The sequence below is a fragment of the Alternaria ventricosa genome (genome assembly GCF_023758065.1).
Source record: "Alternaria ventricosa strain BMP 2768 chromosome Unknown scaffold_7, whole genome shotgun sequence".
In the NCBI taxonomy this organism is placed as follows: Eukaryota; Fungi; Ascomycota; class Dothideomycetes; order Pleosporales; family Pleosporaceae; genus Alternaria; species Alternaria ventricosa.
Genome location: NW_026055687.1, coordinates 459949 through 486672, shown reverse-complemented (window position 1 = coordinate 486672; position 26724 = coordinate 459949). Strand labels below are relative to the sequence as shown.

At 52.9% G+C, this 26724-nt stretch overlaps 9 protein-coding genes across 9 annotated transcripts; 4 read left to right on the top strand and 5 right to left on the bottom strand.

Annotated features, from left to right (window-relative positions):
• Positions 1 to 4219: 4219 nt before the first annotated feature.
• J4E93_004917 (uncharacterized protein) lies at positions 4220 to 5929 on the bottom strand (the record flags this gene model as incomplete). The annotated part of the gene is made up of 5 exons (XM_049342841.1): positions 4220 to 4413; positions 4471 to 4612; positions 4665 to 5312; positions 5359 to 5460; positions 5558 to 5929. The coding sequence occupies 5 exons, from the start codon at positions 5927 to 5929 to the stop codon at positions 4220 to 4222; spliced, it is 1458 nt and encodes a 485-aa protein (XP_049199841.1).
• Positions 5930 to 6438: 509 nt separating this feature from the next.
• Positions 6439 to 7569, top strand: J4E93_004916 (uncharacterized protein; the record flags this gene model as incomplete). The annotated part of the gene is made up of 2 exons (XM_049342840.1): positions 6439 to 6501; positions 6550 to 7569. 2 exons carry the CDS (start codon positions 6439 to 6441, stop codon positions 7567 to 7569), a joined length of 1083 nt encoding a protein of 360 aa, XP_049199840.1.
• A 3084-nt stretch (positions 7570 to 10653) lies between these two features.
• On the bottom strand, positions 10654 to 11676 carry J4E93_004915 (uncharacterized protein; the record flags this gene model as incomplete). The annotated part of the gene is made up of 1 exon (XM_049342839.1): positions 10654 to 11676. The coding sequence occupies one exon, from the start codon at positions 11674 to 11676 to the stop codon at positions 10654 to 10656; it is 1023 nt and encodes a 340-aa protein (XP_049199839.1).
• Positions 11677 to 11938: 262 nt separating this feature from the next.
• J4E93_004914 (uncharacterized protein) lies at positions 11939 to 13090 on the bottom strand (the record flags this gene model as incomplete). The annotated part of the gene is made up of 3 exons (XM_049342838.1): positions 11939 to 12826; positions 12876 to 13028; positions 13079 to 13090. The coding sequence occupies 3 exons, from the start codon at positions 13088 to 13090 to the stop codon at positions 11939 to 11941; spliced, it is 1053 nt and encodes a 350-aa protein (XP_049199838.1).
• An 870-nt stretch (positions 13091 to 13960) lies between these two features.
• Positions 13961 to 14767, top strand: ARP2_2 (Arp2/3 complex subunit, actin nucleation center; the record flags this gene model as incomplete). The annotated part of the gene is made up of 1 exon (XM_049342837.1): positions 13961 to 14767. The coding sequence occupies one exon, from the start codon at positions 13961 to 13963 to the stop codon at positions 14765 to 14767; it is 807 nt and encodes a 268-aa protein (XP_049199837.1).
• Positions 14768 to 15753: 986 nt separating this feature from the next.
• J4E93_004912 (uncharacterized protein) lies at positions 15754 to 17232 on the top strand (the record flags this gene model as incomplete). The annotated part of the gene is made up of 1 exon (XM_049342836.1): positions 15754 to 17232. The coding sequence occupies one exon, from the start codon at positions 15754 to 15756 to the stop codon at positions 17230 to 17232; it is 1479 nt and encodes a 492-aa protein (XP_049199836.1).
• Positions 17233 to 17507: 275 nt separating this feature from the next.
• Positions 17508 to 21395, bottom strand: J4E93_004911 (uncharacterized protein; the record flags this gene model as incomplete). Its single annotated transcript, XM_049342835.1, has 3 exons — positions 17508 to 21021; positions 21077 to 21230; positions 21284 to 21395. 3 exons carry the CDS (start codon positions 21393 to 21395, stop codon positions 17508 to 17510), a joined length of 3780 nt encoding a protein of 1259 aa, XP_049199835.1.
• A 746-nt stretch (positions 21396 to 22141) lies between these two features.
• Positions 22142 to 22646, top strand: SMD2 (mRNA splicing protein; the record flags this gene model as incomplete). The annotated part of the gene is made up of 4 exons (XM_049342834.1): positions 22142 to 22161; positions 22213 to 22245; positions 22298 to 22555; positions 22604 to 22646. 4 exons carry the CDS (start codon positions 22142 to 22144, stop codon positions 22644 to 22646), a joined length of 354 nt encoding a protein of 117 aa, XP_049199834.1.
• A 139-nt stretch (positions 22647 to 22785) lies between these two features.
• J4E93_004909 (uncharacterized protein) lies at positions 22786 to 24718 on the bottom strand (the record flags this gene model as incomplete). Its single annotated transcript, XM_049342833.1, has 5 exons — positions 22786 to 23273; positions 23323 to 23457; positions 23503 to 24113; positions 24164 to 24662; positions 24712 to 24718. The coding sequence occupies 5 exons, from the start codon at positions 24716 to 24718 to the stop codon at positions 22786 to 22788; spliced, it is 1740 nt and encodes a 579-aa protein (XP_049199833.1).
• Positions 24719 to 26724: the final 2006 nt, after the last annotated feature.

Sequence of the window (26724 nt, the reverse complement as noted above, 5' to 3'; positions counted from 1 at the left end):
AGTGTTCATGGCCGCCACTGGACGGTGGGCCTGGTCAAACCGAGTATATGTTGTCTAAACTTGGTCAATCTTGCACATACGACCATAGGATCATGAAAATTAGGCTTCCCGTCCGCTCAGCCATATACAAGCATGATACCGGCGGATTAGTAGTTAGGTGGGTGACCACTAGCGAATCCCCGCTGTTGTATGTTTTTGCCTTCTTTTTTGCCATTTTTTTGGTGGTGGAGACGGAGGGTGGGCGGTGTGGAGCAGAGCCTCGGCTATCCGCACCTATCTGTTTAGTACGTCGCGAGTGTGGATCCAAGGCAGGTGATCTTTTTTGGGGGCGCAGATGATGTGCAGTGTTTGGATTAACACGAGTAAACCGCGATAGGTAGAGTGACATAGCGGAGGGGCGGGTGGTTGGAGTGTAGAGAGCCTAAGAAGACCACAGGCGTTTGGATGTCAAGGTCGATTGTGCGGAACATTGAGATGCAAACCAGGAAAAGATATATATATACGTATCCTCAATCTCGGTCGTGACCAGTGATATGATGTGGTATCTTTCTAAGCCCCCAGCCAGACGCCGCGTGAGAGAAGATTACGTCGCTACAAGCCGCGAGAACCATGCTTTCTAGCCATGTAAGCATCCACACTTGATAAACGCCATTGATACACCAGAAGTAATAACACCACCTATGCCATCGTACCGTAAGTCAATATACAACCCATCTTGCCTCGCACTGTCACCCTTCCTAGTCATCCCCACTCCTCTTCTTCGCAGCCTGCATCTTGCCGAGGATAGTCTTGCTCTTCGCTTTGCCCTCGACCTGCTCCGCTCTACTCAGACCAGCGTAGAACGTTCGCACCTTCTCGTGTGCAATGACTTTCCTAGGATCGAATCGCAGGATCTGTAGACCGGCCATACTTGTCGCACGAGAGAGCGCGACGTACGCTTGGCCCTTCTCGAAGACGCGGCCGAGATCGACGCGTACGCGCTCCAGCGTCTGACCTTGCGCTTTGTGGATGGAGAGCGCCCAGGCGAGGATGAGCGGGATTTGGGAACGCGAGGCTTGTACTTCGCCATTTGGTAGCTCGATCTTCCAGTCTTCGCGCTTGCATAGCAGATCGCGCGTTGTACCGTCTGCGATAGCGAACCGGACGACTGGGTAAACCTGGTTGCTGTTTACACCGAGCGAGCTCTTCATCATCTCAGTCTTGATGGCGGCTTCTGAGGGTCCACCTTCAAGGAAGGCCTCTTCATCCTCCTTATAGACGTTGAACATCTGCTCAGTCATGAAACCCGTAATCTTGCCTAGCGATCCGTTCACTAGTGTGTCGTCCATGTTCTTGACTAACATGACCTGAGCGCCTTTCTTGAGGTGTATTTGCGCTGGTACCATGCAGCTCTGTAGTAGCCTGTCGCGCTGCTCCTTGTTTGTGATCGTACCTCCGTCGCGAGCTTCAAACAAGAAGACATTGCCGTGAAGTTGTTGCATACGCGAAGTGTTTGCCCGGTCGACCTCCTGACGCGTGGGGAAAAGTTCTGTGGCTTCGACGCTCTCGTCTCCCTTTGGTAGTGGTCGTTCCAATTGCTTAAATTTCTGGATTGAGTCTTGAGTCAGGCGGCCCTCTCGCATCTCGTTGAGCATGTTCGCAAAGACTGGGTCTTTTTGACGGAAGACGTGGTGCAGACCGATGGTGTGCTCGATGCTTGTAGTCCAGGTGCCTGCATCGAAAGCGAATTTGGCTTGCCGTCCAGACTCTGGTACTGGGGGTAATTGGAAGAAGTCGCCGGTGATGACAAGCTGGATACCGCCAAACGGCCTGCCATTGTTGCGGATCGTCCGCGCAATTGACTCCAGTTTGTCGAATAGATCGCCGTCTACCATCGACACCTCATCCATGATCAGTACTTTGGTACGCATCCATCGCTGCTTGGCCTTCTGATTCCGTCGAATCTTCTTGACCAAGTCCTCTACAGGCTCTTTGCCAAGTCCGATACCTGCGAAACTGTGTAGGGTAACACCGCCGATGTTGCATGCTGCCAGACCCGTTGACGCTGTCACTGCCACCCGATCTGGCTCGCGAGCGTATTTTCGTCGTAGCGCAGCGATGATCTCTCGAAGTAAGACTGATTTACCGGTACCTGTCATTGTCAGCATGTGCGTTTAGAAACAATCCAATACACATACCAGCAGAACCGGTGAAGAAGACACTCTTCTTGTACTCCGTCACTAGGTTCAGGACATTCTGCTGCTCTTCACTGAGGAAGATCTTGTGAATAGTGTTCTTCTTTTTCTTCTTGATAGCCTCCTTCATGTCCTCATCAGTCCCCTGATTCGCCTTCGCTTGAGCCTTGTTGGTTTCCCTAAAAGTCTTCTGCTGCTGCTTCAGCGCGCTCTGGGTCGTGTTCCAAGGGTATTGCGACTTCGACTCCTTCACTGGTGTGGACACTACCTTGTCGGCCTCCTTGACCACTCTTTTCCTGGGTGGCGCAATCTCCTCTTCCTCCTCCTCTTCCTGTATCGATTGCTGCTTCTGGGCCTGTGTCCACGGTAGAGTACGACGCTTTGTCTTCGGCGGCTCGGGCTTCTGCGGTGTCTTATAGTGTGATAAAGGCGAGGAAGACCAGGGTATTGGCTGGCTACTAGGCTGCTCTGGCTTGATGTCCGCAGTGTGCGCTCTCGAGTTGTATCCGGAATCGGCTGAGCCTCCTGAACCAACGCGAGGTAACGTAGGATATGTGACAGTGCCTTTTGTCGCTGGATCTTCAACATCGAGATCTATGTCGCTATCGAAGTCATCCTCATCAAACAAAGCCTGGGCCAGGACGCCGGGGTTGTTGCGCGAAGATGTGTGGAATGCAGCCGGCAGATCGTTCTCCTTCTCGTCAATCTCAGCAATGTTGAGTGAGGGGTAGTCAAAGTCATCCTCTTGCGAGTTCAACGACTTGACCAGCCCATTCGACGTGCGCTTAGTCCCTTGTGTAGTTGCCCCAATGGCGGTTTTCATCTCGTTTCCTACAGGACGCGTCGACGATGTCTTTGACCCGGTGCGATTGAAGGCGTTCCCGAGCGAAGCCTGCTTGTAGGCGTTGTTTGGGGGTGATGTAGACGCGATGGCATTGTGGTTCTGCACCGCTGACTTGAACATGGTAGTTGTGGTATGCGGGCGAGTGATGAGGTAGCCGAAGTAGTGGCGGGGTGGTGTTGTGGGCGAAGCGGTCGGCGGCTGCAGGTGTGATGTCGAGAAACGCGTACGCGGAAGGTGCGTGAGGGACCGTGTTGGAGGCGAATGCGTCCGAGCGGGATGTGGGATGCAAAAGAGCGGCGACCGTTTCGGATTGTACGGTTTAAGCGACGCACCTCTCTTCCCGAGGGAGGCAAGCATACAGCAAACAAAGAGAGCGCCGACAAAAGAAAGGATTACCGAGATGATGTCGAGTGTGTGCATGCCATTCGGCGCGGTGGGGTGTGAATGTTAGCATCAATTAGCGGACGGGCCCACAAAACGCGACACGACATCTCAATGCGGATGCGCTAGAACAGTACGTCACGTGCCGTCATCACAGCGGTGTTTCTGCGGTGTATCTGAAAGCTTGATGGAACATGCAGGATCCCAGGCACCTTGACGCAGGTACAGAATTTGACTGCCTCTAGGCGGTTCTATGACGTACTGCTGCAGACCTCACTTTGGCGAGAATACGGGCTGTGTGCTTGTGGCTTCAGTGCCTCGTACCATTCTATTGCGTCTCCATCACCATCAGTACTACCATCTAGTCCACAGTATAGTATACTATCCAAAGTCATACCGCGACGACCAGCGCGCGCCACAAGAAATCCACTTCTGGTATCATAAGAACTCGCTTTGGTATCAAGAAGAGAATTCGCTGGTATCAAGGAGAAGATTCAACGTCATAATAGATAGTGAAGGGGTAATCAGAGCCGAGGCCTGAAGCAACAGAAAACTAACACGAGATAGGAGATTCATTTTGAACCAAACGACCGTGAACCAGATCCCACAAGAAATGTACCAGCCATGCCATAAGACAACAACGCTTGCACCATTTTGGACAACGGAATTAATAACGACTCCCTAAGAACATAAAACCGAGTAGCTGATGAAATATGACCAGAAATCGGAGCTATCCAAAACAGCGCCCCCGTAAGCAAACAGGCGTGTTGGGACAACAGAGGGCACAGCGCTGAAGAGACAAATCTAACAAACGAGGTGCTTAGCCCTGGTATCCTCCAAAGCCATTCTGGTTGAAGGCTGCCTGGGGAGATTGGCCCCATTGAGGTTGTTGGGGAGCGCCACGGCCGTAGCCACCAGCGCTGCCTGGCTGTTGCATCTGCTGCTGGTAAGGCATGCCAGGGTTGCCAAAGGCTTGCTGCTGCTGCGCGAAGGGTTGTCCGCCGGGGCTGGGTCCTGCCCGCGCATTAGATTGCTTGTTTCGATACTGCAGCTTCCTCCGGTGCCGCTCACCTGAGGGTGACATGGGACCACCTTGTGGCCCACCACCATACTGAGGAAAGTACGCGCTTGGCGTCTGAGGATAAGCTGAGTTGGGCCCGCCCGCAGGCGAGTAACCCTCAAACTGGCCAGTCGGAGGACGGTCTTTGCCCCACTAGATTAAAAATGTGAGCTAAGAAATAACAAAAGAGAACGAATCAACCTACGCTGCACTTCAGAGGACGGCCATTGACGTTGTAGCCGTTAAGCTGGCAGATAGCCATGGCAGCATTCTCATGAGTGTCCATCTTAATGAAGGCAAATCCGCGGTCAGACTGGAAGCGGGTTTCGGTGACATAACCAAAGTTCTGGAAAAGCGGCACAAGGTCAGATTGAGAAGTGTAAGGAGTGAGGTTCCCGACGTAGCACGTCGTCTGCCACTGAGGAGTCTGAGCAACGACCATGTCGTAGCTCTGCACGCCATGGGTGGGGAAATGGTGGTGTCCGAAGGGAGTGGTCGGCGTCATACCCATGGAAGCCATGGCCTGCTGCTGGGAAATGGAAGGCTGTCCTTTCTGGTTGGCCCAGTTGCAGCGGATAGCGCGAGAGCCAAGCCACTCTCCGTCCATAGAGCTGAGAGCGCGATCAGCATCGGCGCGATCCCTAAACGCGACGAATCCGTAACCACGCGACCTGCCAGTCTTCATGTCCCACATAACGCGAGCCTCGGAAACGGGACCAAAGGTGGAGAAAGCTTGGAGGAGAACCTCGTCATTGACTTCGTTGGAAAGGTCACCGACGAAGATGTGGAAATGGTTAGATGTGTCTTCCTTGGCTGTATTGTTAGATTGGTAGGCCCAATTAACACGGATTTCCTGTATCTGTCAGAACCGCCAGCACGTAATTGTCGAGCGCGCTTACGTTGTTGTGGATGCGGCGGCCGTTGAGGGTGGCCATACCACGCTCGGCGGCGCCAGGGTCATCATACTCGACGAAACCGTAGTTGAAGCCCTTGGAGTTGAACTGTTAGCGGTCAGCGGCACATGAATGTTGCAACACTTGCAAGATAAGCCCGGCCAGCTGTCAAGAGTTATGCAGCAGGTGCGAAGTGTTATCTTACAGAAGGAGAACTTGCAGTCTTGTCTGGGATAATCTTGACGCTCTGGACATGGCCAGTCGTCTCGAAGATCTGACGCAACACGTCCTCGGTGACCCGCGGGTCCAGTCCACCAACATATAGCGCCCGCTTGTTGGGCTCGGGGGCGGCGCGACGGGGGACGTAGCCAGGCTGGCCGCTGGTCGGGCTCATGGGGTTGCCCGACATGGGCGAGCTGATGGCGGTCGGGATGGGGTTGTTGTTCTGGGGGATAATGACGGGTGCAAGCGGCGGCGGCGGCATGTGCTGCTGCGGCTGGCCCTGGTTCTCGTAGCCGGGAGCGCCAGCGGAAGGGGGAGGAGGCAGCTGTGCCCCGGGGTTTTGTTGGTCGGCCATTGCTGTCGTCGCGGGAATGCGCACAAAACTAGAGTCGCAAGAGGCGCAATTGGCGGCGGCGGGTATCGAAGACGTCGGCGGTGATGCGACGGTCAGGGCGACAAGGCCACGGGGAGGTCGAGGCTGGCGGGCGGGGTGGTGGCAGCTGGGTAGGCGGCAAGGAAAGTCAGTATGGAAAGCGCGACTAAGGCTACCAATAGAGAGCGGACAGCACTAGGAAAGGCAAGGGAAAACAAGAGGAAGAGAGATAGGAGAGACGAGCGCTGCGCCGAGCTGTGACGGCAAAGCTATAATCTCCACTGTGGGGTGAAGAAGGAGAGGTGTGAGAGGTGAGCGGGCGAGTTCGAAGAATTAGCGCCGCAGGCCACAAGGCACCCGAAGGAGCGGGAGCTATGAACGTAGTACCGTACTGCCGCTAGCCCAGCCTGCTAGCGGACCCTCTCTCAGTCCCGCGCCGAACCCATCACTGACACACGGCCGTACCTTTACCTAGCACCTGCATGCCCATCATGGCCACCGCCGTAAACTCCACTCAGCACCTGGACATGCTCCAGAGCATGCTCAATGCTGTGGTATGTCCGGTCACGTGTCTGCTTCTGCGATCGCGCTAACATGCATAGTTCCTCCATTCTGGGCGCTTTCTCAAAGAGGAGCAGGCGGGCGGCGGCACCGGGCGCATGAGGCAGCAGCTGCAAAAGGTCGTGCCCTCTGCTACTGAGCGCTTTCACGATGCGCTAGACGAGCTTGAGAACGAGGTCCGCCTGGCGCAGACTGTCCTGCGCCGCGACATGGCGCTGCTCAAGCAGGACCGAAAGAAGAAGGAGGCCGCAGCAAAGCAGCACGAGGTCGAGAAGGCGCGACTGGCAGCAGAGGCGAAGAACGTCCCGGCGCCAGTTGAGGAAGAGCCTGTGAAGGTGGAAAAGGCTGCGACACCAGCAGCGCCCGAGCCAGCCGTGTCGCAACCAGAACAGGTGCCCGAGGCAGCGAGCGCAAAGGAGCCCGAGGCAGAAGAACCCCCGAAGAAAGAAGATGACGCGAAAGACGCGAAAGCACCGCCGCCGCCGCCCATCGAGACCGACGTCGAGCCTCCGAAAGACCCCCTCTTCGACGGCACGCCCACCACCGGCAACGCGCAAGAGTCCGAGTTCGACTTCGATGCCATGTTCGGCGACGCGATGGACACATCTGGCGACAACTCGCATCACGACATGATGGATACCTCGGGCGACATGGACTTTAACCTCGATGACGGCAACGACGGACCATCGCTACTACGCGGTCTCGAAGACTTTGCCAAGGACAGCGATGACGACGCGAACCAAGCCTCGGCCATGGACATTGACTTTACCATGCCAGACCTGCCAGGCTTGGATATGACCACCGATACGACCGCGAATACGAGCGACAATGCGACGGCCGCGAAGCCAGCGGAACCAGAGCCCGAGCCTGCAAAGGCCGAGGAGCCAAAACCCACCGAACAGCCGCCGGTCGAGGAGAAGAAGGAAGAGCCGGTCACAACTACCAACGACGAGATGATGGACACCATGACCACGGATAACCTCGAGGACCTCTTCAACATGGACGAGTACGAGAACCCCGAGCAGTCACAATTCGACGACGCTTTCTTCAATTTCGAGTAGTAATCGGCCTTGCATATACGGCGTTGGTTCCCAGAATTGCAGCACTGGATAGTGCTTGCACGGCATTGCAGGATATGGGCGGGCTCACGGCATTAAGACCACGGCGTACTGGAAGCATTTTGATACCCCAGCATATACCAGGAGGTAATTGTGAGACATTGAATTGAAGTTTGTATACCACAACCATTATAACAACACGGCCAACCATTCTCATCTAGCTGCTGACCCGTTCCGTGTGGCGTTCCGCTCCGACCGCTTCTTTCCCGAGATCTTCTTCAGGAGCTTTAGCAACATCTGAACAACGGCCTTCTTTAGCCCGACCTTCGTCCCTTGGTCGAGCCTACTGGAATGATGCTTCGGAGCGTTTGTGTCATCACCTTCTTCAGGTCAGCTTTTTGCCTCGGTACCTTATTGGGAGACTCGCTATGAGTAGCTTCAACGAGCGTGGAAGCATCTCCGTCGGCTTGGCTCCACTTTTCCAATCCTTGATCGAGACCTTCGATGTGATGCGTTCGAACTTCCGCGCCAACATTCTCTTTGGCTGCGCTCTTTGCACTTGATCCCTCCTCAAGATCCGTCTCGCGACCTCTCCAAATAACCGTACAAGGTTCTTCTTTAGCTGTGGTCTTTTCCACTAATCTCTTATCAAAGTCCTTGTTGTGAGTACTTTCTTTAGCTGCATTCTTCCCCTCCAACTCACCATCGCGCTCATCAAAACGCCTTGTCAACATCTCGGGAATAGTTTCTCCAGTCAAACTCTCTTCATTCGATTCTTTAACAAGCTCCTTCTTGCGCGATTCCTCAGCAGCCTTACGAACATCTTGTTTAGCTGCATTCTTTTTCCGCAACTCGCGATCCAGAGGCCCACGATGCTCGCGAGGATACCCATCAGCATGCGCGGTAGCCCCGTAATTCTCCGGTCCGCGATCCCCAACCGTTTCCGTCAGCCGCCAAAGAATACGATTGTATCTACTCAGATTATTGGTCATGTGCCTGAGCTTTAGCACCTCCCCATCCCAGTCTGATTCTGGACCCCATTCTCCTCCCCATTCCTTGCGTCCTGCCGCGATCCTCATCGTGTCGGTCAAGCTGTTGTCGATGAAGCGGAGTATCTGGAGGATTGCGCTCCGCACGTCAGATATCTTCTCTCGTTGGCTGCTTGTCCATTTGCTTTCTTTCTCGGGCACTTTACACTTTACAGCCTTGCGTCCGACACGGCAACCGTCATGCAGGTACGATTCGTTCCGACTAGCCCATTCTCTCAGGACGAAGCATTGGTCGAAGATCTCTTTTGGTGGTACAAGCACAATGATGCGCTGAGCTTCGGTGGCCGTTAGTGTATTCGGTATGTTAAGTTGTGGAGCTTCGATGGCCCCAGCAGGTGGAGTCTCCTGTGTTTGCTCACTCTCCAGCTTCTCTACTTCAGAGAGTCTGCCAAGGAGTTTCACAGAGTTCCTGTTGCATCGACGAAGGGCTTTAACGATATCGTCGCTCACGCTAGACTTTTGGGTGTTGTCGGCGAATTGGCCTGAAGATGGACTGTGGGTTCTGTCTTTTGACTGCGTCGTTGCCATGATCGATATCTCGGTCTGATTCAGCCCCGCGATGGTCTCGATACTCGACGTGGCGGAATGAGGCTGCTGCTGTGAAGGCAGGTATTTGAGTTGTCGCTACAGACCTAGCTCGTAAAGATATGTGTATGAGGAAAAGAAGTAAATGTGTATCGGTTCTGGCCTTTGAAGTACATGTTGCGACTGTTCATCAAGACTCATGTAGTGACTGGTAAGATATGAATCATAACATGAGATTATGACAAGTCACTACCCGCTTTGAGCTCCATCTCGAGCGTTCCGCATGCATGAACGTCGCCAGTGAAAGATGTTCATGGAGACACTCGCATCTGTTTCCTGCGTCAAGGCTTCAGGTGGCACCTGGTTTGGCGGACCATTTCTGCGCGTCATCTAAAACACAAGACGACCATGGCTGTCGGCAAGCAAGTCGAAAGCTTGTTCGAGATGTTGACGGCTTGAAGAACCGTCTTCTGTTGTAGGGATATGGGCCGATCCTGAGACCAGCATTTCTCCTGGGGCAGCCTTTTCTTGCGCGATTTCCGTCATCTTTCGTAGCACAGCTTCGATTTCGAGGAGTGGCTTTATAACCTGCTTTCTCAATGTAGGACTTGCGCGAAGTTTGTAGTCAAGAGAGGCTGTCCCTGCTAGACATACTCTAGCTAGTTTCGCCCATGTGATTAGATCTATACACAGGCGCCCAATAGCTTCGAGTGTCGGTTCGCAATTTATCGTCTCATCGCTATCTATCGTCTTATCCAGGTTGTCGATGTTGCCCCAAATCTTCCCATAGGCGGCTAAACAGCATTCATACACCGTTATGATAGTGCGGTTCGTATCGTCTGTTTCAGTGCTCGATGCTTCGCTCACAGTCGGCTCGGGCCTGCTCATCTGAACCGTTCTCTCCGTCTTCGGGGGCGTTGACCGAATCTTTTCCCTAGCTTGGTATTGATACTTATCTTTATAACCCGCTTTGTCGTACGAGTTAATTCGACGCGGTTGCGGAGAGCGAGCCATTGTAGAAAGATGTCTTTCGGAATTATTGGTGAGAGCGGAAAGTCTATGCCGCTATTCATCCTCTTAAATACCTACGATGACTGTGCAGTAAGTATGTATGACCACCCTGTAGACTCAGTAGCCATGGACCACGAGCGTGAGTCCAAGAGTATAGCACTGCGCAATCATCTAGTAACGACTCATCGACCTCGTCATGGCTACTTTTCGCATTATGGCATTGTCGTGTCAAACTCTACGATGAGCAACACGGCTTGATTTCTTTCTCAGACTACTTAATATGTATTCGAGTTACCTGCAGCTGTCGTTTATTATTTACAAAATCCATCACAGATACACGATTATGTCCATCACTGATGATCCTCTCCTCAACCCATGCCTCCATACAATGGAAAGTCACTGTGAAAGTCCCCCACTCTCGGCATGTGAGAATTCTAAACCGAGTATTCCTCCCAACAGATCCTTCATGGCGACACTCGCTTTTATGCCACGCGTGCAGGCTTCATGAAGCGCTTGGTCCAGCGGACCAATTCTGGGCCTCAGCTAACACGCGAAGGCCAGCATGGGCTTGGCTGACCCAGTGGAAAGTTCGTTCAACCTTTGTCCATGATGAAAAGTCAGTTGGCAAAACGACGTCTGGATCATAGTCTGGTTCTGGGTCCGACTCCGAATCTGATATCAAGTCCGGCGGTTCATCTCCTAGAGTGTCCTCTTTCTCCAAAATCATAATCATGTACTTCAGCTCCGAATCGATGCGATGATACAGATCTAAGACCTCGTCCTTTAACTCAGGTTCTGTGCTAAGTTTAAAGTCAAGAGAGGCTTCGCCTTCTAAAGTTGCCCCTGTATCTTCCGCCCAGTCGTTTAGGTCATTATATCGGCGTACGGCAGCTTCGGGTAACGATTCATTGTGTATCAGCTGACTTGTTTCGTCGAAATTGTGCAAGACCGTCTCGTAGGTGGTACGACAGCGCAGGTACATTGTCTTGATACTGAAGCTCTCCATCGGTTTGATCAATTCCTCCAGACCTTCAAGGAACGGCCTCATGTTGAAGATCTTCATCTTAACCTCTCGTGGATCTGATGTTGACTCGATGTAGTAGCGTTCGTGCATATTTAATTCATGCGCTATCTGCTCGTTGTTCATGTGCCATATTCCAGCTCCCATTCTTTCCAGAGCACGAACAATCAAAGCCTGGTTGGCAGGTTCGACATTGCGAAAATCGTGCTCAGAGGTTGTACAATAGTAGGTATCTTTGCCTGCGGTTTTGCAACGAGTCAGGCTTGTTTTTTCTGCCCAAGCTTGAAACATTTTGTAGTCTTCCCTCCATGTAACATTGCGTGGTAATATTCTCTCTGTGGTGATATCTTCTGATCCGTCGGGGGGGTGTATGGTGTCGGACACGATGTCCTTGTAGCTTCTTGAGCGAAGGTCGGCCAGCTTCCTAGCTTCTTCGATATGGTAAGGTCGCCGTCGAGCAACAAGATGCTCGTCAGAAGATGAAGAAGCAATGGACCCTGTCATATCGTACAGGTAAGTATAGCTTGATTGCTGGGGCGCTGTAATATTAAATAGATGTCTTTTCGAAGTTCTCTTATGGTTGAAAAGCTACGCTGCGTTTGATCTTTTTAAATACTTGCACTGACTGTACAGTACATTATGATGTGATCGGCGTGTGTACTCATAGCTGTGAATCAGAACGGTGACTCTGGGGTCTGAGCGGCCTGTGGCTATCTAGAGACACTCACATATCCACTTCCTAGTCATTGTCATCAGAGATATGAGTCTACGAAGAGCCACTACCCAGCTTGATCTCTCCCTCGAACCCATTCACATGCATGAAGTTCGCACGCAACGGAGTCACACTTGTATACCCCTGCGCGACCGCCCACCCATCGTTGCCCGGCTCGCTGGCCTCAACACTCTCATATACGTCCTTGAACGTCGGCGCCCATTTGAAGTGCTTGTGTGTATACCGCATATGCGCCTGACCCGAAGGCGTCTCCCGTCCACTGTCCGTGCCAGACGCTCCACCCTGTATCTCCGAATTCGCCTTGAGCTCCTTCTTCCCAAACTTCTCCTCTTGCTTGCGGATCTGACCCTCGATGTCTGATGGCGTGTCGTCTGCTTCGGAGGGTACTTCGACGACCTGGAAACAGCTTCCGCTCTTCCACGAGTTCTGCAGCATGTTCGTCCAGAGAATCTTGCGCTCTCCCACGTTCTCGACCAACGGTACGTTGACTGTGTAGAGGTGTGTGTTTGTGTCCCAGTTGTCCCACAGGTGTTGTATGAGTTTTGCGCTGAGCTCGCTCGCGTCGCTGATGATCTTAGCGTCGTGGTTGCGGTCGAAGAACGCGTACGAGAGGGCGATGGACTTCATGCCGCATACTGCTGCCTCCATCGCGCCGCCTATTGTGCCCGATGACAGAGAGAAGATGGCGGTGCTGTTGCGACCGTAGTTCGGGCCGCTGACTACGAGATCGATTGGGCCGCGGTCGGAGAAGTAGTGGTAGAGGCCGATCTGTACGCAGGATGCGGGTGTGGAGTCGACGAGCACCCATTCTTCTTCATTAGAAGAGGGTGGTAGAGGCGAGTTATGGGTTGTGCCATGGTTCGTGAGACGTCCTTCGGCGTTGGTTTGGAGGGGCGCAGGGCGGTAGTACGTCGGTTGTATCTGTGGTAATGAGTATGACGAGCGTCGTGGTAGAAGTGGTGTGTCATACCGACTTGCCCACAAGATGTGCCTTGCCTATCCATGACCGCTGGGTATGTGGGAGAACGACTGAAACGGTGTGTCCATGCTTCTGCAGTGTTGACACCAGCGAATGTACATAGGGTGAGGACTGGTCTGATGGCGGGCCATCATCGTTGGTAACCTAGATCGATCAGTACTTGCCATTGGCTTAGTAAGACCCGACAGTCTTACAAGAATATGCATGATTGCTTATGTGGACAGTGCAGCGGGTTCTGGCGATGCTGTGTTGTGGATTGGAGATGGAGATGCAGAGGGGCAGACAGTGACGTGCGCTACCAATAAGTCCGAAGCCCGTGGCAGGCAGTCACCGCCTCATCCTTCGCGTCAACACCTCTGCGCTTTCATATTTGTTTTCGCATGGCCGTTTCTTCGACAGAACGGTTGCAAACGTCGTCCGCGAACGCTGCAGGGCAATGGCAAAGTCCGTCAAACTGGCAGTGGTACCTGCGCCATGGGTAGATCCGCTGATGCGCCCTGCATCGTGCCGACGATCAGAGCTTAGCTGCGAAGAAACTCGAACTTCGACGTCGCACCTGAGAGCAATGTAAACGCGATGAACAACGTCGATAGTATGATTAGAAGTATTTGCGAAACCGGACTTCGTCTCGCATCTCCATGGCAGATCTGAACACCCTCATTCGGGGGTCAACCATGGCCCCTCCCCCTTCCGACGTCCGCACGACAGCCGGCACTTCATCCACGACATTTCGAAACGGGAGTGCAGAGTCTACCGGCAGGTTTAGCTGTGTGTAGCTAAAACGACCAGAGCTTCGGGCGCGAAGGTGTAGAGCCGCAGGTCCCTGAAGCAGCTATTTTCGGTGTTCGTTTCTTCGGATCCCCGCCCGCGCCCGCATACCGTGAACACCATTTGTTTCAATGCTGAGACTGAACACTCGAGATGTTTATAAAGAGGCAGCGCAAGATGAGAGAGGTAATCAATATACCCAATCTACCTTCACCCACCACTTCAACATCTTCAAGCTCCCTACCTTGAAGCTCTCAATTCCATCATCCACCGACCCATAATCATCTAAACACCAACACATTATCAAAATGGTTATCAGCGTTCCCACCGCCTCCCTCGAGGGACAAGTCGCTCTCATCACCGGTGCCGGTCGCGGCATTGGAAGGGGTTGTGCTATCGAGCTCGGCAAGCGCGGCGCCTCCGTCATCGTCAACTATGTTTCATCCGAAGGCCCAGCGAACGAGGTTTGCGAAATCATCAAGGGCTTCAACAACGGTGCCAAAGCCGTAGCCATCAAGGCGGATGTCAGCAAAGTCAGTGAGATCAACAGACTATTCGAGGAGGCGAAGAAGGCATTCGGCAAGATCAACATCGTCATGAGCAACTCAGGAACCGAGAGCTGGGATGTAACAGAGGAGATCAGCGAGGAGAAGTACGACCACGTATTCAACCTGAACACAAGAGCACAATTCTTCGTTGGCCAGACCGCATACAAGCACATCGAGGACAACGGCCGCATCATCCTCATGAGCTCCATTGCTGCCGGTCTTCTCGGTGTCAAGGACCACGCCCTCTACAACGCCTCGAAGATGGCCGTCATCGGTTTCATCAAGGCGTTCGCAACCGACTTCGGAAAGCGCGGTATCACCGTCAACGGTGTCGCGCCAGGAGGTATCAAGTCGGACATGTTCACACAGAACGCCTGGCATTACATCCCAGGAGGTTCGCCTGACTGGCCAGCGGAGAAGATCGAGACTCTCATGGCAAACCACTGCCCGCTTGGAAGGTGTGCCGTACCTGAGGATGTTGCGAGGGTCGTCGCTTTCCTCGCATCAGCGGACGGTGGCTGGGTCAACGGTCAAGTGCTGACCATCTCCGGTGGGTCATCGCAGTAAGCTGAGACTAAGGTTGTGATGATGAACGAATGACGGTAGCATTGTGTGTTTTCCAGCGCATTTGATAGAGAGCCTAGTTCGTGGCCATCGCTCGAACAAAAAGAATGAATCATAACAAGGTTACTTGAAGTGTTTCCCGCGTGTGCCAACTTTTAAACTGTGTTTCGTGATTAAGGTCTGTGAGCGCAACCTTGGAAGGCTCCACATACCCTGCCAAGACTTACGTCACCAAACGCGATTAGGCAACGCCATCACGTGGTTCGATCTGCCCGGGCACCTGGGCACTCATACAAGAAAGAAAAAACTAAACAGGCCTGCGGACTACATCAAGACAAAGACCTGCAATGTGGGTGGCCCAACGTCAACGTAGGCTCTAGGGTGTTCAGGTTTTTCCTAGGTCAGCGTGCGGGCATACTTTACCTACACACCCTGCAACCTGTATCAGGATGTACTGTGGTTGACTGACGAAAATTAGGCGTCTGCGATGAACACCATCTTGCCATTCGTATGGAATTTCGTGCTAGACCAGCACGGTGGACCTTTCCCACAACCACGGTACTGCGGTGACACACAAACCACTCTAGCGAACAACATTAAAGCTATCTCAATCATACCGTATACTAGAGTACATTTGGAATAACTAGCCTAGACTAGGACTAGACCGCAGTCTGAGCTAAGAGCGCACTCTGTTCATGCTCGACATTTCCCTCATCGCTTCCATAGGAACTTCAAACTACCAGTAAGAAGACGGCAGTTTGACATCCAACCACACAAACCAAAGTTTGAATATCAATGTGAGTCATGCGAGCAGAAATTTATGTGATGACTTTATAAGAGACTTTTCCTACAAATACTCTCTACTTCTACTTCATACCTATTCATCTCACAACTCACAAACCCCTCTCTCGGTCACCACCACTAAGCAAAACTCACATAATACATCCGCGATCTCAAGCAGTCAAGAACAGAACCCCTGTTCTTTCATCATGTCGAACTCCAAGCTGTCCAAGTGCAGCCTGAGCGATTTCCCCGAAGAACTCCTTTGCGGAATTCTAAACGAAGTCGGCTCCGGGATCGATGAAGAATACGTCCCCGGCACCATGCAGACTCTTCTCGCTCTATCCGCTACAAGCCGCCAGTTCAACCGACTCACAGAGTCTTACCTCTACAAAACTATCAAGACTGATCACTTTCATTGCAGAAAGCTCGTTCAGCGTCTAGAGGACGATCCCACTCTAGTCTCGCACATCAAGCGAGTCATCTGGGACAAAAAGCCAAGCGAAACTCCAGAATGGTACAGAACGCTGCCAAATACTATCAGTGCACCAAATCTCGCACGGAAATTCAACATTTCCAAAATCCCGTTGTTCTGGGTTTCTGGCGACTGGAGGGATAAATGTGCTGCACTGACTCTAGTCTTGCTGCTCACTCCACGGCTAGAAGCCTTGGAAATTATGGACACGGATCTCCGATTTCGCATGAGCGACGGCGCATATGGGTCATCTTTCTGGCCCACGCTGTGGCGAAACCCCGATCGCGGACTCATCGAGCGCTTCGCCAACATACGTACGCTACGATTTGGCCATCAAGACATGGACTTGGAAGCGCTTTTTTGTGTTCTTCAATTACCATCTCTACGTACACTGAGCTTCAAAGGCGAGCTCGTGGATAAAGACATATACAAATATGGAGTTGTGAGACCGATGAATCCTTCCCTGGCACGATACGCACAGCTGGCAAGGATGCCCCCTCGAAGCTCACCTATCGAGTATCTTCACATCGAGAATAGCGCTATCCACTCGAAGCATGTCGCCATGATCCTGCGCTGCATCAAGAATCTCAAAGACTTCAGCTTGACATTCACCGGAACCAGAACCGACCCCTTGGCAATCAGCAGAGCCATCTACGAACACAACGGATACGGAGTACCAGCGTTACACTATCCTGCCCTAAACGGGGCTATCATGGAGCATTCCAACTCGTTGGAGAGCCTCACTCTACAGACCAACCTATCGCACGAGCCCAACATATACAACACAGCTGCGGCAGGATGCCTACGATTGCAACAAGTCCGCAACCTTAAGTACCTCAGAACCGATATAGTAACTCTGTATCGCGACGAAACGACGAACCCGGACCGGCAACAACACGAAATCTTCAACTCACTTCCGCCTGGCATACGTCGGCTTGACCTCGACATGTACGAACCCACATGGCCGTACTTTAGGTGTCCGAAGGCTGCACTTATGAGTCTAGCTATGGACTGTGCGCAAAAGTATCCACTACTTAAAGACGTACGTGTGTTGAGACACACCACACATGAATCGAAGTTGTGGGGGGCGTTTTCCAAGGTTTGCAAAGAGGTTGAGAATGCTTTCGAAGTACAAGGGGTGACTATTCGGTTCTGCCCTCGCACCAAGCAAGCCAGCAGTTCAGGTGACATGTACACTCCGCTAGAGAGATGAAGTCCCGTGTCAAAGAAAGAAAGAGAAGAAGAGGAAGAGTGTCTAATCTAAAGTATTCATTGGGTATATGAAGACGCGCGTTCCACGCTCGTTGCTCGTTCGCAGCCTGCCTGCTTGAGGCAAGGCTTGCTGAACCATCTATGGACTAGTATACAAAAATCAAATCATTCCTCGTGTGTTCGTGCCGTGTTATTGCAAATCGCTAAACGCCAGTAAAGTCACAAAGTGTGACAAGGGGTATGCAGAATCGTGAAGGCCGTGAATGTCCCTCAGCCTCAAACCGTGGGCTCTTCGGGTGTTTTCCCCATATCCTCCCTCTCGTCCTCTGGGCTCTTGGGCTCAAGCTTGATACTAGCGTCTAGGATTTTGTTCGTGACTTCGTTGATATCTGCCTCCTTGTTGGCTGCGCCGACAACTTCCTCGATCATGGCGGCGAAGTCGACAGTCATACCACCGACATTCATCTTGAGTAATGCAGAGGCATCCGGACCGGCATTTCCGTCAACACTACCGCGTTTAGAGCCGTTTTCCATGTCCAACATCATGGTCTCGTTGTCGAATATGTTATCGCCACTCCACAGGCCCACAGTAGAAGTGTTGGGGTCTTCGTAGAGGTCAAAGCCCAGTCCCAGTGAGCCGTTCTTCGACGGCGAGCTGCTCACAGGCATGTCACTAGACAGAAAGTCATCAGCCAGGAACTCGCTAAACTGAGCATCACTGCGACCGGGTGTTGTAAATGTGGGAAAGGCTGAGAAGTCGATAGTCTGTGAAGGCGACGAGATCGGGTGGTCGGATAGATGTGCATTGAGCTGACGGGTGAACGGTGTGTCAGGTGCAGCTGTTGTCGAACGGGTGACACGAGGACTCAGGATATTGCGGGATGGCGTTGAAGGCGCATCTCCGTTCCCTGCACCTCGTCTCGGCGTCAGAGCAACACGTTTGCGCGTGCTTGGAGTAGGGGTCTTTAGAGGATCTTGGGCGATCTGGTCCCTCTTAGGCGTGCTCTTCGGCGTAGGTTTCCGAGAAGCAGGGTCTTCGAAAAGGTGGGCAAGATCGTCTGTCTCTGCGGCAGGAGGTGGTGGGCAGTTCTCCTTATCCGGATTTTCTTGATCAACAATAGCCACTTGGGCCACTGGCTGCTTGAAGTACCACATCGTCTTTGACTCACACGGAATGCAGCCGTCATGGCCGATACCAGCATTCGCGCAGCGGCCACATGGTCGTTCGCGGTCACAGCCTCTCTTGAGCTCCTTGCATCTTTGGCAACGGGGCTTCTTGGGAGCGTCGTCGTCAGGAATATACATTGGGGTGGCAATGGGAGTCGCAGCGACGGGAGCTGGAGGTGGGTCAGCCAGAGTCTTACGCCGACCTTGCTTCCTTGGCGACGGGAAAAGTAGGCGCCTTGTGGGCTTTGGCGTGAGATCTTGGTCAATGTCAATGGGAGAGGTTTTGCTCCCTCTAACGCCAGCGGGGCTTGACTCAATGGCTCGCTCGAAGGCAGCTTTGGCTTCTTCAGGGTCGAGCTCACCTCTGCTGGGTGCGACAGCTGGCGGTGCCATTGTTCCATCAACGGGCCTGTCAATAGATGAAGCAGCTTGATCTTGCTCAGCTGGCATAGCAGCGTCAGACTCCGGCATAATGGCGTCGGACATGAGATCATCACCACCAGTCATAGACTTGGAGCGTGACCCCGCCTTCTGCTGCCTCTTGCGGTTGGCAAGGCGCGCAGCGCGATCCCATACCTTCTGCGGCCTCATCGAAAACTTCTTGATAAGCCAGAGTCCGCACGGGTTACAGAGGTTGAGTTCTTCAAATGCCTCAGAAGACTTCGCAGCCATGATGTCCTTGTCTTCGCGCGTCAAGTTGTTCTTGAAGATACGGTACTTCGGCTCAGCATCCTCAGAGGATGATTCAATCACTTCGTATGCGATGATGTCAGTGCTAGCAGTATCGGTGGACAGCTCAATGTCCTTGGGTGTGCCGTTCTCCACGCGTGTGTAAGCCTTTCGCCATGTGACTGTGTCGATTTCCCCGCAGTTTACACAATGTGGTGGCATTTCACCTTTCCGAATAGCCGCGTCCAGTCTGTCTTTGATGACCCTCTTCCTCTTCGCGCCGGATCCACTTCGTGGGTAGCCACACTCGGAGGGCGTGGGCGCATCAGACATGGGTTCCGCCCCAGACCATGTATGTGACCTGGGAAGTCCTCTTGGCTTGGACGGCTTTGTCTGCTTCGGTGGGAGATTTGGGGTGGCGGAACGACTGTAAACTTGCGCTTCGCTCTCGGCAGTCGGAGAGATATGTGACATCATGCCATCAGGCGAACCGGCAGTTGATACCGTAGCTCGTGACTTCTGTAAAGCATTTTTATCCCCGAGGTTGTCATCCTGCTGTACCATCGACAGCCTCGCGATCAAATCGCTGTCATCATTCGCGTCGTTGCCTTGGAAATAAACCGAGTTGAAGATATCCTGGTCCATGGTGTCGAAGTCAAAAGTATGAGCAGTCATGTCCATCTCAATACTTTGAGTCACTGGCTGTGTGACAGATTCGCGACGATGGTCCTGGGATTGTACATTCCAAAGCTTTTCGAAGTCCATACCATCGCCGTCTCGACTAGCCGGCATGTCGCTAACGAAACCGGAATCGTTTGGAGGTTGTGTTGGCAGGTCGGGGCTTGAGGCATCGGGCGATGTGGTTCGGACTGGTGCGATTGGTGGGGATGACGGCATCGGAGTATCTCCTGGGCTTCCATCTCTTTCATCTGCCGACTCCATCGCATTGTCTGAGAAGACGCTACTCTCATACGGAGACACGTATGGTCGTCCTCCATCCATGGATCCATGTCTTAAAGCACTAGGGGCAGGTGGGCGGCGTGATCCTCGTTGACTGAACTTTTCACCGGGGCGAGGCGTTGGCGCACGGGGCACCATATCTGAGGCGGCTCCTGAATTGCTGAGAGAAGGCTTGAGTAGGCGGACGGATGCCGCTGTGCTCGCTGTAACGCGCAGCGAATCATTGTGAGCATTGAGCGGTGTATTTCTCGGTCTCGTGGTCTGTGTGATCCGTGCCCTCTTCTTCGGAGGTCCGTCTTCCTGTGGCTCGATAACATAAGGATCGCTAAACTGGAATTGCTGGGTCGGCTGGGCACCTTCACTTCTGACAGAGGTCCGTGACGCTGGCCGGGAGGGTGGGTTGTACTGATAGTGATGGAATGAGAGAGTGCTCATAGCAGGACTGGAAGCCCTAGTCGGCTGAGACATGAACGACATGTTCGACTGATCGTAAAAGGAGTCGTTCCGGGGTGGCTCTTGTGACGGACTTTGGCGGGTAAGCATTTGGTGGAAGGGCTCAACACCACCAATGGAAGGACGTGGCGAAGGCTGTGCGGGGTATGGACTGGGTTGGGCCAGGTGACCCAATGCAGGGTTCTCCTTGAGAAAGTCGGACCAGGCGTTGTAGTCGAACCCTTCAGGCATCAGCTGACTGAGGCTGTGGTACCGCTCCATGTTCTCGACATATTCCTTTTGCATGCATGTTGGAACAGGCACCAGCTTAAGTTTGACCTCCAGGGTTTCCTTGATTCCGTTCGAGAAGATGCCAAGAATGTTCTTGCACACGCGACCAGTGACCATGGTTTGGGAATCTTTGGCGGGGGCATTGGGAGTCGGCGATGCTGAAGCGAGGATCCATGATAGCATGCCCTGACCAACCAGCGGCGTTTCGTACTCGGAGAAGTCGTAAGCGTATACGGTGTAATCGTGGCCTAGTTTGGCTACGAGCTCGGGGCTGTGACAGTGAGCAAGCTATTTCAATTAACCAATAAGCGGAGGAGTCGGCTCACCTTGCAGTGACAATAGCCTGAATGCAGGTCTTGAGTTCGATGACTCCCACTTCGGTGGTTTCGTCCAGCGACACGACAGGCACGTTCAGCACGCTTGGCAGACGGGCCAGGCAGTTTGACTTGTTCTGATCATCGAATGTGTAGAGTACCTTGACTGTGATGGAGCTATGTTAGATCAAGTCGTGATGAATGAGCAGATGTGCTTGCCTCGCATTTGCCTGCGCGGTATTTCGTCCATTGTGCTCTCCTCGGCAGCGGACGGTGTGGGCGCGTGCTGCATCGCACCAGGATCCGGCGTGGTACTTGAGGGCGTCGACATGGCTGCCTATGAGATTGACAAAGGATAGGCGGGCCGTGATGAAGAAGAGAGAAGAAGGTTGTCGGGGGCGACGGGGTGGTCTATGTTATATCGCGATCGGTGGCTGGCGTGCGATCATCGCGAACGCGTTTCGAGGTGAACTAAGAAGCGAGACTAAAAGCGACAAGAAGACGAATTGGCGGGGTAAACGGGTCTTTAAATACTGTCGCGTCCAGAAGATTCCGAATTAGGCAACAGCACGCGTAAAGTGGCAGAGAGAAGGAACGTAGAGGGCGTCGTGAAAGAGGTCGTGTGGTGAAAGTGAAGTTGCATGCACGAGCTCGGAGGTTTGACGCTACCCGCTTCGCGCTAACGCGGGGAGGACAAAGACGCGTGACGCACCTTCCATGCTAAAGTTTCAGCCCCACTCCCGACGCGTTGATTGGCTTCAACCGCGGATAAAGTGTAGCTCCAGATCCGATTCTGCCAAGCTCGCTCACTTCATCGCCCTGCCTCATATCGTCGCCGACCGATCCACCTCATCCAAGCGCGTTGCCGTGGTGTTCCTCCTTTCTAAAACTAGGTCAGTCTTTCCGCTCCTGGTCTGTGCATATCTTTTGCGCGGTCCCATCCTTGCGCGCTACTTCCCTGAGCAGCGTATATCAAAATTCGCAGGCAGAAGAAGCTCGAGAGCTGGAAAGTTAACCTGTAACAGTTCCGACCCCATATAGCAAATCTCCCCCTGCTACCTTGCACAATTTGACACCATGGTGGACGCAAAGATCCAGTATGTATTACTGCTAGCACATTCACCGCTATATGAGCTAACCTTGCGCAGAGAGCTTCTATCCAAGCCGCGTTCGGAGTTGACGTACGTACACCATCCAATCCACAGCAATTCCTGTACTGACATTGCTGCCTAGCGAGTACGAAGTTGCTCAGGTCGAAGAACATGAGCTCACAACCGGGCCCCTCTCCATCCTCCAGACCGCCGTCCGCTCGCGCACACAAGTCCTGATCTCGTGCCGAAACAACCGCAAGATCCTCGCACGTGTCAAGGCTTTCGACCGTCATTGCAACATGGTTCTCGAGAACGCGAAAGAGATGTGGACTGAGACTCCACGGTTAGCCAACGGCAGCTACGGAAGGAAGGTCAACAAGGATCGTTTCATCTCTAAGCTGTGCGTTCATATCACACTCTACATGTGCGCATGCGCTGACTTCTATAGGTTCCTACGCGGCGACTCGGTCATTCTTGTTCTACTATCATAAGAGCTTGGAAGCACTGGGCATTTGGGACGGTAGCGCCAGATCGAGCGCACGAAATGGAGTTGGAATGAATTAAAAGTTACATAACCGTCGCGAAATCGGCGAGGAACACCGAACGAATCAAACAACGATACCCCAACTTCTACTTCTTCAACCCGTCACTCAGGCCCAGAAGGAGCTCCGCGAGGCCATGCGCGCCAGGGTCTGGAACCTCTTGGAAACCCTCGCCTCCAACGTAGACCGTTCGCCCCAAGCTCGCTTTCATACCCTTCGTCCCCTGCGCGCCACCTTGTGCCGCCGCAGCCGCTTTGTCGATACTTTCCGTCTTAGACAGCGTCTCGACGAACGGATAGAGGGCATCCATCAGCGTTCGGTCACCGGGTTTGGCAGGCGTGTATTTGCCGAGTGCTTTGAGCGATGAGTCAAGGGCCTTGGCCCAGATTGCGGGCGTGACAGGCTGTGGCGACGATGGCGCATTTTGTCGCAATCCATGCGCCAGCGCATTCAAGAAGATGGCGTAGATTGCACCTGACGTGCCGTCCATAGCCAGTTCCACCACTTGAATGATGTGATTCATGAGGATCAGCAGATCATCTGTCTCCTTTGCCGTTTCGAGCATCTTGAGAATTGCTGTTGGGTGTCAGCGCCAGGCATCAATGCACACGTGATGATAGCCTACCTTCTGCACCACGCTTGAGTCCGATTCCGCAATCGCCATCTCCAACTATTGTGTCGAAACGGGTGACGTCCGGCTCAGCCTTGATGAGTCTGTTCAGCGCAACTGTCAAGGTTGACTTGGCCTGAGCATAGTTGACTACTCAAGTCAGCAGGTGTCATACACAGCCCTGCGGGTACTTACCTCTTAGATCACTTGGCTGGATATCCTCTTCGTCTACCTGCTCCTCGTTCTTCTTCGCCTCTCCACGTCTTGCCCACGTACTGCTACTAATCGCTGCAGACCAGCCACTCGCCTCAGCAGGCGCATCGAGCAGCTCGAGCATGGAAGCATCGGCGACTCTAAGCAAGCTGATAGAGAAGCCCAGTCCGTTCAAACTGGTCATGAAAGTACCAGCTAGAATACGAACTGGCTTGATCTTAAAGCTGTCTGCCAATTGCTCGACGACTTCGTTCGTGATTCCGCTTAGCTCGAGTGGACTGACACCTCCCAGGTTGTTGACCAGTAGCACCACATCGTCCTTGCTGGTGATCTTGGAGAAGCTTCGGTCCTGATCGGCTACGTCTAAGCAGTGCGAGAGCATCGTCTTTACGAGACCAGGTAGATCGATCTTCTTGCGCTCTGAACCGGCTTCATTATGGATGCCCATTCCAATCTCGACTAGGCCTTCAGCCAGCTCGTCTTCCTCTGCCTCTCGGCGACCTGGCACGTGAACGTGAGCCAGTGAAGAGCCGATCGAGACGGTGTTGTCTGCGACGAGCTGGGCCATCTGCGTTACATCTTTGAGATTCGCTCTACAATGATGTCAGCTTCCTTATAGGCATGATGTTGGTGTGGTGCATACCCTTTAGCAGCAAGCGCACCGGCAATCTTCTGGACAAGCACTGTTCCCGCAATACCTCTGCGTCCGACCTTACCTCCTTTCGCACGCCCTACACCCGCATCGTCGCCGACTACCACCATGTCGACTTCAATACCAGCAGCGCGCGCTTTCTCCACCGCCATGCCGAAGTTCAGCACATCGCCAGTGTAGTTCATTACAATCACGAGGACGCCCTTGTCTTTCTGAATGCGATGCAAGATACATCTTCGCACCTGCTCTGCACTTGGCGAAGCGAAGATGGTACCTGCGACTGCTCCGGATAAAAGGCCCGCGCCGACAAACGATGCGAATGAAGGCTCGTGACCACTACCACCTCCAGAAACTATGCTGACTTGCGATGCACCATTCTTGCGGTAGACGATCTTGTTGTTGATGTCGCATTGCACGGATGGGTTCGTCTGAGGGATGCTGAGTAGCGCGGTGTTGACGAGGTGTGTCGGGTCGTGGATGAAGTGTCTCGCTGAGTACGTTAACTATCTGATAGCATAGGTTTTGATGGGAATGCATACATGACATTGTGATTACTATATGTCCAGCTTAATGGAGTGCGCGAATTGGTGTAGAATGGCAGCACACAAAGCGGATGGAAATCGCAAAAGTAGCATGACGAAAGACCAAGAAACCTTCAATACCCGACCCGACGACAAGCAATCATTCCACCATTCCTTCGTGTCATTTGACATGTGCCGACATAGTCTGTGGCCACACGGAAACGCGTCCGTGTTCCGTCTTGTTACCAGGCATTTGGAGAGCTCCAGTGCTCTAAGTGGGGTTGCGCAGATGCGTGAGGGGTAGCTTTGCGTTTCTGTGGGGTCGCTCCTTCCCCCGAACCCCGAGATGTCAGCAAGCATAGCTGCCGGCTTCCTTCTCTGGGCGATGCCGTACCGAGTTTCGGTCTTCCGACCACTCCTACACCAAGCTTTGACGACTACGACGAGCTTCATACGGAACAGGTCCGGGAGACTGGAGTTCTTGTATATGACCATGCTTGCTTTTTCGCTCTCGGCATTCGACGATCGGACCTCACCTACGCGCCCAGAGCTCATTACCCAACAATACGACTTTGGGCATGAATGACCGATTGCCGCCGGGATCATCGTCAACTGGGCACAAAGCCCTTGCGTTTATGGAGTAGATGGTGAGACGCACTCATTCTTGCCACTAGGTCGCTATTGCAGCTACGGAGCAGTATCCAGAGTGTGAGTAGATGGCACACACCATTGAGTGCCTCAGCCGTCGACTGGCTATGGTACCTTCGCTACCACGAAGTTTGTGCGGAGCCACATGAACTCGCACACACCTGCAAGAATCTCAGTATCTAATGTAGCTTCACACGTACATTCACTACTCGCCTACCTCAACCATCATGTCTCAGCTGGAATCCTCCATTTCGTGCGCTGAGAGACGTTACAAATTCAACGCAAAGAGAAGTCCACTATATGCCCTTCCCTACGAGGTCCTAGCCCATATTCGGGGGTACTTGGATCATACCGAGAAAACTTGCTTTGCGCTGTCAGGCGCCAAGTTCCTCGAAACTTTCCCATCCATTGCTGTCCCAGAAGATAAAGTCGGCGATACCAAGATCGACGTCTATCTTCGGCTTCTGAGAGACGACTTCTACAGGGAAGCCCACAAACGACCGGGGATCTGGTGCGTTTATTGTGCAGATGTGCATAAGGATACGCGCTTCATCGGGAAAATGCTCTGTCGCCCACGGCAGGAACGCAAATGTTCCTCTACATTCAAGCTGTGCTCGCACAGATCTTACTCTCTGGACTACTTGAGAGCTAAGGTAGAAAGAGCTGTATCTCTTGGGGGTAGACACGCCATGTACGTAGATCTCCAGTGCTATACTTGCGAAAAAGAGTTGAAAAAAAGCCACATCCACCTCACCATTTGTGACGTCACATACGATCAGACGTCTGGAGACTATATCATGCGAAGTGGCATGACCATGGGCTTTTCGAAAGCAAAAAGCTCGTATTTACATACAAAAGCGCGTGCAGCCCTACAAAAACTTGATTTTACGGCATGTCTTCACATGCAAACCTACGAGGAAAGCACCATAGACCGGCTTGTCGATGCTGAGTCCAGAGCCTTCAAAGCAGGAAAGCGGCACAAACCACATCACATGCATTGCGAGCACTGTAAAACGATGGTACGAACCGAATACTTTGGCAGATTTTGGGGTGCTTCGCCTCACAATCCAAGAGCAGCAGCAGAGAATTCAGGACTGACGATAGATATTATACGCAACTTGGGCAAACTGACAAACGAAGACGATCCGACATGGAGAGCGCATCTTCGAAAGCGGCAATTGAAAGTCACGAAAGATCAAGGCGACTTGGGTTCGGCTTGATGTGGATTAAATGCCACGATGAGAGTGGGAAAGCAAGAGCTAGGTGCATCGCCTGCCAAGGTCGGGGCTCGCGGAGTATTATCGGCGTAGACGCTTCGAAGCTACCCCACCATCTGATAAGATTCTGATCTACACCCCCACCAACCCGTCGCGTCGAGCTTCA